The sequence below is a fragment of the Dunckerocampus dactyliophorus genome, chromosome 3, assembly GCF_027744805.1.
Source record: "Dunckerocampus dactyliophorus isolate RoL2022-P2 chromosome 3, RoL_Ddac_1.1, whole genome shotgun sequence".
Lineage (NCBI taxonomy): Eukaryota > Metazoa > Chordata > Actinopteri > Syngnathiformes > Syngnathidae > Dunckerocampus > Dunckerocampus dactyliophorus.
The window spans coordinates 19,743,355-19,753,647 of NC_072821.1; the positions used below are offsets into that span (position 1 = coordinate 19,743,355).

The 10,293-nt window shown below is 40.9% G+C and overlaps 1 protein-coding gene across 1 annotated transcript; it reads right to left on the reverse strand.

The window, feature by feature from the left end:
* Positions 1 to 37: 37 nt before the first annotated feature.
* Positions 38 to 10,213, reverse strand: LOC129178313 (F-box/LRR-repeat protein 3-like). The gene is made up of 6 exons (XM_054770404.1): positions 9,877 to 10,213; positions 8,356 to 8,551; positions 5,206 to 5,370; positions 5,006 to 5,128; positions 3,755 to 3,926; positions 38 to 3,392 (listed from the first exon to the last, which is right to left on the reverse strand). Exons 2-6 carry the CDS (start codon positions 8,548 to 8,550, stop codon positions 2,752 to 2,754), a joined length of 1,296 nt encoding a protein of 431 aa, XP_054626379.1. The 5' UTR covers position 8,551; positions 9,877 to 10,213; the 3' UTR covers positions 38 to 2,751.
* Positions 10,214 to 10,293: the final 80 nt, after the last annotated feature.

Below are 10,293 nucleotides of genomic sequence, written 5' to 3' on the forward strand. Positions count from 1 at the left end.
CATTTGTTACTGCAAATAATACAAGTGGAATACAACGTTGGTAAACTATCTCAACGCAGTTTATTTGAGATCATGGAGCAATAGGAATCACGACAGATTGTTTATGGACTCAATGTTCAGAAACACAAGCTGAAGGAAAGAACAGCTTTTGTATAGGTTATCATGCATTTAAAGTCTTTAATTGATCAATTGTAATTTTCTGAAGGGCATCTTAAAACAAAAGCAGGGAGTTCTAGTCACTATTACTAACACCCAAATTCCCAGTTCAATGCAGTGTTGTTTTCATTTCATTTCCCATTTAATGTTTCCATACCAAAAACACAGAAGAGCGTATCATTAAAGTTGCAAGAACCTCACTCATTCAGTGTTATACATACATTTGAGAAAAGTACAAAAGGTTACCTTCCAATAAAACTTCAACATAATTCAATTTTTAAGCTAAAGTAAAAACAATGCACATATTATGAAAGTCCTTAACTTTGCAATAATCCATTAGCAGAGATAACAAACGTAGTTCATGTTCACCAATATATGGTATGATTTTAGAAATACATTACATTTCAGAAAAGAAGAGTTGTTTGCCAGGCTCGCCTGAACTTCAAAAGCGAGATTATAAAACATGATGGGCCCCTGTCCCCATGTAGAATCTGAACAGCAGCAGCAAATATGGTCAACCCAGGATAAGCAGTATAGGTAATGGATGGCTTTCAACATAATGATTTAAAGGGATTCTTTATTCAACAGTACAAGGTCTATGTCATTCAGTGAGTCCACAGGCAACAGACATGTTAAGACCTAATCCAGTTATCGTGTACACTTGATTGCAATGGAAAAAGTCAAACCATTGATGTCACACTTCAGTATTCAGCCAAGCTACGATGTCTTTAAGGTTGCCTGATTTGAGATCATCTCATCTCCACTTTTAAATTGCCAATTCCACATTCAAACACTGGAGTGCATTATTCCTGGATACTGAGCAAAAAAACCCCAACAACCATGGTCTTAAGCAGGCCAGCTCAGAGCTTCTGAACATTACCTGTTTGAGAAGATGACGCAATGTATGTGGTACAGTATTGTAAGAAGGCCTGTACATAAGTAATTACAACTGAGTATACATATACTGTATAGCAATTAATCGCAGATGCATTAACAAACAGCCTATGATGTACGTTATCAAACTTTAAATTTCATAAGATTGGAGCTTAGCTTAAACAGATATACTTGAGACTTCATGAAAAATGAAGCAATAAGGTGATCTTTCAATGAATTAAAAGTGCACCAATAAGATTCCTCCGTGTGTGTGTGTGTGTGTGTGTGTGTGTGTGTGTGTGTGTGTGTGTGTGTGTGTGTAGTATAAACCTCAAATAACAATGAGTCCATAGTGTAAGCGTTTCACTGCATTTTAAGCACTGCCATCCGACGTATTATACAGGATGTGGACTCCTCGCCTATTCAACCACCCAATCTGGCCCTGGTTCACACGGAAACATTCTCAGAAACCTTTACCACATTGACAAACATACCAATTTATAAGGGTTATTCACTGCAAAGCTCTACATGTGCTCAGCAGATAGCCATTAAAAGTGATCAGAAGCAATCTTTTACACTAGTACATTCAGATTAAAAGGATAGTTTGGATTTTTTGACATGAAGCGGTATGATATCCACATCAGCAGTGTACAGTAGTGCATCAACGGTGAGTCGTCCCCCCCCCCACTTCATCCCGTGAGCAGAGTTCTGGTCGGATTTCAGTGATGAGGAACGTAGGTACGGTTAGTTGGTGGGGCCACTTAAGAGTGTGGCAAATCAAATCAACAGGGTACAGCTGAGTCAATTTTATTCTTCACTCAGTGATGTGGCACGATTCAGCAAATGGCGAATGCTCCTCGTGGCCGTTTCATCCAGCAGGGAAAAGTCCACCGGACAGTGGTGCAGTCGTAACGTCTTCATCCGCACATATAAACACTGTGGAACTCATAGCACACAGTGATACAACGGGAGACAAAGTAACAAACAGCGATTGAGGCCTGATTTTTTTCGAGGAGGCATTTTTGTTATGCAAATGTATTACTTTTTTTGTACGCATATTGTTTTGAGAAGCCAAACTCTTCACTTAAGTGGCCCCACCAACTAAAAGGAAATATGTTCCTCATCACCGAAATCCGACCACAACTCACCTCACAGGATGAAGTGGGGGTAAAGTCATCGTTGATGCACTACACTGCTGATGGGGATGTCATACAACTTCATGTCAAAAAATCCAAACTATCCCTTTAATGAAGACTAAGGTTGGCTTATCATAATTGTTTGTGAATCCAAACTAAAGGATTCTCCATATCAGAGGGTTATGGTGTATTACACAATAAATACATGATGTACATGATACAACTGCCACATTGTCCCCTTCATTCTCAGTTACTTTTTGTTGATTCTGATGGAAAGTGCGGACAAATCTGTAAATTGCTCAGAGGAAAAAAAAAAAGTGCATTGTCAAAACAAGAAAAAGATACATAAATATAAATATAAATATATATATACTGTATATACAAAGAACAGCGTGGCAGACTTGAAAACAATTGTACATCTTTGCGTAACTTGATCCAAATTTAAATGGAGGGCATTTTTTCCAGATCTTTTAATGTATTACATTTAATTTGATTGTTGGGATTGTTTTCTCTTTTTCAGTCAGAGAAAGGTGTTGGGTGCTTACACTCACACAAATGTACATGCAATTACAACTCCTGCACAGCTTCACCAGGTAGGCATCATGTCAGGGAACCAGACGCGGCCCAAATGCTTGGACACCTCCCAGTGGATATCATCAAGCCCATAGCGGTGATCTGGAACCAGCACCTCTTCCATGATTGACAATTGCGTCAGTCTGTCTCCACACATCTTGACAAACTCCACAAAGGCGCTACATGACACTTCACACTCTCCCAAGCCGATGGCTGACAGCTGAGTGCAGCGCTGGGCTATGCGGATCAGCTCTTCATCTAGCGGCCGTAGCCCATTAGCACAAACCACCAACTCAACCAGGCGAGGGCACGTGAGCCCGACACGGCCCAGCACGTCTTTGCTGACTGACCGGCCAAAATACAGATGTGTGACTGGGATCTCATCACGGAAGAAGGGGCTGAACTCATCCTCGTAGAGGAAGAAGTACATAACCAAATTAAATTTAGGGGAGTGGCGCACCATGGCATCCCAGCTGCTCTTCTTGATGGTGTGGAACTGCTGGCCTGGATTCTCACTCACCACGTCAATGCGCAGGTGCTCCAGGTGAACATGCTTCTCAGAGGACAGGGCTATGAGGAGTTCATCACTCAGCAAATGATAGTTGAGAGCCAATTCTCTCAGGCCATGGCACTGATCAGCCACACAAAGGATGCCTGATGGAGGAGAATGTAATTTTACCCAAAGGAAATGACGTAGCAATACAGTCTATTCAGTAAAGCTACAGTAAGTCCAGTGAAGATAATGCTGGGGCATTTCGTATTTCATTTCCAAAAAACACTCTAAAATTGCATCAACAATTATATAGTCCCTTCCTGTGCATTTGTATTCCTTAAGATCTAAACACTTCTACATTTGTTAAAAGTTCAGACATCACCGTAGATAGGATTGATTTTGTGGAGATGGATTGCTGCACCAACTTTGCACACCAACAGCGACAATTGTTCCAGATCAATCAAACTGTAATGATAATTTGTCACTGGTTTACAATCCCCAATTCTTTCTTGTTTGTCAGTACCTGCAGGTGACACGTGGGGACAACTGCTCATTTTCAGCAGTTTGAGCGTGTCACTGTTATTGGCCACGAGGACTTTGAGGGAGGGATCGTCTACAGGCGTGTCATCAATCTTCAGGGAGGACAACGATTTAGAGTTCACAAAAACCACCGTCAGCGCTGAGATGAAGTGAGACTGTTGAACAGATCCAATAAAAAACGTATTAGTCTTTCCTTCTCTATGCTTAAAGTCCCATTTACACTTCCTCTTTCTATATATTACTGTTACAAATAACACCTGTGCAAACAAACCAAGACAATGGTTCTTTAGTAGTAAGTGAACATACGTAAATATTTGTGGTTTGAGTCACAATGACAAATCTAAATGATTAACTACTTATGTCAGATAGAAAAAATGTTAAAAAATTCCAAATACAGTAATCTCTCGCCACTTTGCGTTTCGAATTTCATGGCTTCACTCGACCACAGTTTTTCAAAAATATATTAATTAATAAATCATGCTGTTTCATGGTTGAATATGGCCTATTCTTAGTCAAACAATATACGTATTTCAGCACATTTCACATAATTTTTGCCTAAATTAAGCATTCTGAAACATAAACATGGTTTCATGAAGTAAAACACAAATATATGGTATACAGAAGACTCATTTTAAGATGCTGTGATGATATGTAGTATTATACACTGGTCACTACGTGTCAGTAATGTTATTGTAACATTTGTTGCGACACACAAACGCCAGACTTGATCGTCGAAACAATAGACTTTTACTGCAGGTTTGAATTATCTCACAACAGGCACAATAATCCAAAGCTACTGTTGCGGCCGTAGCCGACACCAAGCTACTCTGAACTCCCAACATCACATTCTGTCCCCCCCAGCACCCCTAGTGAATATATTTACAGCAACACACACAAGCACGAGTCTTATTTATGTCTTAAATGGCTTGTTTTCTCTTATTATGTCTGCTACATTGGGTACTACAAGTTTAAAGGCGACTATAGGGGTGTTATTTCATGTCTAGAGGCTCTAAAACTGAAAAAGGTTATTTAGAAGGTCATCAAAAGGTCTTCTCTGCTCTAACTACAAAATATTCCATTTATAAATAAGGAATCCTAATTGGTGGAAATTCACTTATCACAGTCGGGTCTGCAACCAATTAACCGCAATCAACGAGAGATTAGTATATGTGTTGAACTTCATTATGACATGTTCATACATTTACAAATGATATGCGTCAAGCCTTGTACTGACCTTTGGCAGCTCCATGAAGCTGGGCCGAGCTGTGGAGATGAGGCCCAAAGTTTTAAGAGAACAATTCACAAGCTGAGAGAGGATGTCACATGCTGCTTCTGCGGACTCTCTGCTGCTGTCCACCTGTGCAGGAAGATACTCATCAGAACTGGGACTACACATTGTCAACTTTACCTGCTCGCCTCACAGGTGACTCATACCTTGAAGCTGACATACTGGAGGTGGTCGGCGTGCCTTTTGATGATTTGTTTAATGAGGTCAGGGTGTGTGGCCTTCAGGTACGAGCTGGCTGGCTGGTTCAACTCAAACTCAAAGCATCGCCACAGTTCGGGCATATGAAATGCGAGGTTCCAGCCCCGACACACCTGTGTTTGTACAAACAAAATGAAGTTGCGATCCAAGTAAAGCGTGCGACAACTGAAATATATTGTGACAAATGACGATCAGATACGTTTAACTCAAAAGCAGTATTTTAGTCCCATTAGTCAATTAATTTAGTTACACTTAACTTTATGTCCATGTGTTTAGACAAGCCTCTCATTCGATTGTCAGCTACAATAGAAGCCAGGGCCAGAAATCACACATCTTATAGGTCATGTTCACATACCAGAAACTGCAATACAATACATACTATACTGGCTGCACAGGAGTGACCTGAAAACTGGCCATACCTTATTATAGCAGTCTCACTAATGGTTAATAGGCTTGCAAATTTTTCCACCGAGGGCTGCATACAGGAAAAACTAAAGGATGCAGGGAGCCACTTTGATACATTTTGTACATAAAAAAGGGCTAAAACCAGGGATGTCCCGATCCACATTTTTCGGCTTTCGACCAGATCCGATTTTTTTATAGCCTTGCAATTGTGAGTAAGGAAGATGTAGTCACAGATGTAATTGCAATCGCATTATTAAAGTAAGATATTTTAATGACACCTTTATTTTGTTTATACAATTACACAAATGTGACAAAGAGCACTCCTATTTTCAAGGCCGGAATGTGTTGAGTGTGTTGAGAATGGCAATTGATGGTTTATACGCGCTGAGTGCACGAATAAACGTGCCTCTCGTCTTTTTTCAGAATCTGCACGTCGTGGGCACTGTAAAATGGTCCTCACATTAAAGCAGTAAAACACAACACGGTGAAAATATACTCATCCAGTTTGAGTCACTCACACACACACACACACACACACACACACAGAGCTGCACTAGCTAAACTAAGCAACCCTGCTAGCTTCCATTCAGGCTCCGTAACAGAGGAGTTTCCAAGGTTTTTCGCCACCGTTTCGGCATGTTTAGTAGTGTTTGTAAGGTCCTTATTATAAGCAACCAGCAGTCAGAGCGGCACTTCCTGTGCGAGCTCCCTACACCATGACGCAGCAGTCCGGGGCGCACAGTGACAAGGAACTACCGTTGTAGCTACAGAGTCGAATATCCAATGTCCAACGTGAAACCAACTTCACAACGGTACACCGCGGACACGTCTGCATGGTGGTGTTGCGTTTTCTTCTTCTTGCGGGTGGCGTGAGTCCAGTGGCAACCAGCTTTGAGGCACATTACTGCACCGACCATGTTGGAGTGTGGCTCAGAGTTACGAACGTTATACGGCAACCTGATCGGCCCGATCTCATGCCGGAAGCTGATATTATCCGTTCTTCACAAAGACAGCGGATCGGCAGCCGATCCCAATCCTGAAGGTCAGACCGGATGTACTTCAATACAATAATCCCTCATTTATTGTGGTTAATTACAGTAGTTCCAGACCCGACCTTGATAACCGAATTTCCACCAAATAAGATTCCTTATTCATAAATCAAATATTTCTGTAGGTAGAGCATAAAAAACCTGTTTACAATCTTCTAAAAAGAGTGTTTAATAGGGATGTCCCAATCAAATCTTCAGTATCGGGATCGGCTGCCGATCCGATGTATTTTGAAGACCAGATAAAATCAGCTTCCGCCACAAGATCGGGCCGATCCGGTTGCCGTATAACATTCATAACTCTGGGGCACTCTCCAACATGGTATGTGCAGTAATGTAGCCACTCGATTCCCGCCACCCGCAAGAAGAAGAAAACGCACCACCATGCTGACATGTCCGCGGTGTACTGTGGTGAAGTTAGTTTCACATTGACGTTGGCTATTCGGCTCCGTAGCTACAGCGGTAGTTCCCCCTTACTGGGCCCAGAGTGCTGTATCATGGTGTGGGGAGCTCGCACGGAACGTGCTGCTCAACCTCATGTTGTTTATACTAGAAAATTACTATTCCGTTGAAGACAGTTTGTAAAAAAAAAAAATTCATATTCTAAATCACACCACAAATTGATCTATAACCATGTCAGATGTTTAGTTCTACCCTAAAAGTATTTTGCACGCCCATTTTTTTTTTAAATGTACCGTATCTTTTATTGAATGGACTTTTAGTGGATCTTTTATTGGATTAGGGACTTGACTCAGAGGTTTGTTACAAAAGCCAAACAATATTGTTGGTCATGCTGTGTAATAAAAAAGTAAATTCAGCAGTACTTTGGCTGTGTCATTTTTTTATGCATTGAAGAGCTATATTCATAACCATATTCCACAAATCCATGTTTGTCACAAAATCTTATTAACAAAAAATAATAATAATATTTTTTTTAAAAAAGGATCGGTACCGGATCGGATTGGCCTGACAAGACTATAAAAAAAATTGGATCGGAAGACAAAAAATGTGGATCAGGATACCCCTAGTTTTTAACATTATTATAGCCCGCTAGACATGTAATAACACCCCTATAGTCACCTTAACATGCATATTACCCAATATAGTAGATATAATCATAGGAAATAAGCCCTTTAAGACACACATGGATTACATGTTATTGTTATTGTGCCTGTTGTGAGATTGTGAGATAATTCAAACGTGTAATAAAAACCATAGTTTTCCGGCAATCTAGTCTCATGCTTGTGCCTCAGCAAACGTTACAGCAGGGGTCACCGACGCTTTTTCTTGAAGAAAAGTGGATCAGTAAAAAAAACAAGCTGCAGGCCGAAAATGGCCACCAGGTTGCACTTTGGACACTTCTGCCGAGCACGTTATGGAACACTAAGAGTCACTACTACACTACATCCTTTTACACGTTACTTCCCTGGACTTGAATTACAAACTATCTTGCTAAAGGCCATCAAACATCAACCATGACAAGAAGTGAGTTTCCCAGCATAGTCAGCTAAAACTTTAATGATGCATCATTCCGTGTGGCCTTTCTGTCTCTGTTCATTGTTTTTTTTTGTTTTTTTTTAAAGGGTTCCCGTGCCTTAAACTACAAACCACTTCTCCCTGTTAAGTATTACTGTTTTCACATTGTACCTGGGAAGCATAAGCTCTATCCAACAGAGGCAGGTACTGGAAGATGTGGAGAAGTATCTCCTGTGGAAGACCTTCCCAATGGACCACCTTGTCTTCAAGATCTGTGTCCATCTTCTGTTTGCGTGACCGTTTGAGAGTCACACCGCTGGTACCACCCCCATCCTCCTGCTGAGTCCCTTGGAGAACTCGTTTCATCCTGGTGTTCACATGGGGGCAAAGAGAATAGCCTATGATTAGCAGTGGTAATAATCTAAATATTCTTAAATCAAAAATCAGATGTTAACTAGATGATGTATTTCTTGTAAAATCTGATATTGAAACAGGGAAAAATGTCCCAGATTCAAATAAATTCATAACGGTTGCACTGTATTTAAAAGTAACAATTGGTCAATATTTTTATTACTGGAAATGAGATGCAGCCTTTACATTGTTGACATTGATCTGCAGTGTTTCCCACAAATACAATTGGACCATCACATATAGATTAGGTGCTACTTTTTAAAAAATATTCGCTGCTGTATTTACAATGTCCCCGCAAGGCATGCTGGATAATACAGCTGCAACTCCACCAAAAGCTACAATGTAGTAAGACACGGCCTCAAAGCAATCATCCAACATGCGTCACAACAAATTATGCAAATGAGTGATGACCCTGTCTGCCACCCAACCCAACTCCACAGATAGATTATAGTCCTGTGGAAAACAGATATACTGTACATTCACATTTTGACAACAATGGGCACATGCTGTATGGATAACATACTCAGTGTGCCTACAATAACACTTTCTGAAATTATGAACCAATGTAATGAAGAATATAACTTTTTTTCTGATTTTATTTCACATTATCACACATGCAAAAGGTAATGGGAATGCTTTTGGTTAAAAGCCCCTGTTAAATAATGTTCTCTACTCTGTCTAGATGCTTCACCAACTTCTACAATGCAATAACCGTTAAAGAGTGATAATGTCCGTGAGTCATTGACATCTAACTGCGCACTTACCTTTAGATAAGACCCGTGTCAGTTGGCTTTTCAAATGTAACTGCACTATTTGCAAAATGATAGTCTTGTATAGAACTGCAACGTTCTAAAAGAGGCGATAAAGGATAATGATACATGGTTGTACAGACTATATTATTAGATGGCAACATATTGCAACTATGCTCGGCTGAGAATGGCCACATTGAAGTGGGAGGACACGCCTCCCTTTGCCACAACAAACACAAGCGCCTTATGAACAATTCACGAAATATTCGACTCCTAGTTTATTTTGGAGAGTATGAAAAGTGTATTGTTAGTCGACCCAAGCCAACCCTGTGAGTTATGTTTAGCATCGGCTAAAACTGACCGCATCCGTTTTTTGCTTACAACGCCAACCACCCGAGATAAGAGCTAGCTAACTCGAATACAGCTTAGCTAACTGGTTAGCGAGCACGCTGCTGAAAATGGAAAGTTACGGTGTGAAATACTGGAGTTAAGATGAGTTTTTCAACAGAGAAGTCAATCTTTTTTCCATTACCTGTTTTTTCACCTCAGTCAGCTGTTTGTGAGCAAAAGCTACCAGTCAACGTCAACCGGGACCGACACAACAAAACTGCGTTCGGGCTGCCCGACCGCTCAAACACATTGGACCATAAAACGGCGCGATTTGACTAGAGATAGGTAAATATCGGCCAGAATTTGGCGAAGAGTAGCGATTTCCAGACGGGGTTTTCGTCTCCGACTGCCTGACCCAGATTCGTTCCTTAACTCTGCTTCAGTAGTTTGTCAGCCTGTTAAAGATGGCGTTTGTGTTGCAGCGAGGAGCTGATTGGGATTCCTGACTCGCCTGCGCTTGTGGAGAAAGGTCAACAGGGAGCGCTAATTCACCAAGGGAAACCAGTTCTTCCTTGAGTTAATGGCGTTTTTTGTTTTACTGGTGCATACCGCCACCTAC

What these genes read in the sequence shown, in the direction of transcription:
- LOC129178313 (XM_054770404.1), bottom strand. Translation starts at nt 8,550, where the DNA reads ATGAAACGAGTTCTCCAAGGGACTCAGCAGGAGGATGGGGGTGGTACC. An exon ending in ATAGAGCTTATGCTTCCCAG is followed by an intron (nt 5,371 to 8,355) that starts GTACAATGTGAA and finishes GTACAAACACAG; the next exon opens with GTGTGTCGGGGCTGGAACCT. An exon ending in TCCAGTATGTCAGCTTCAAG is followed by an intron (nt 5,129 to 5,205) that starts GTATGAGTCACC and finishes CTTCCTGCACAG; the next exon opens with GTGGACAGCAGCAGAGAGTC.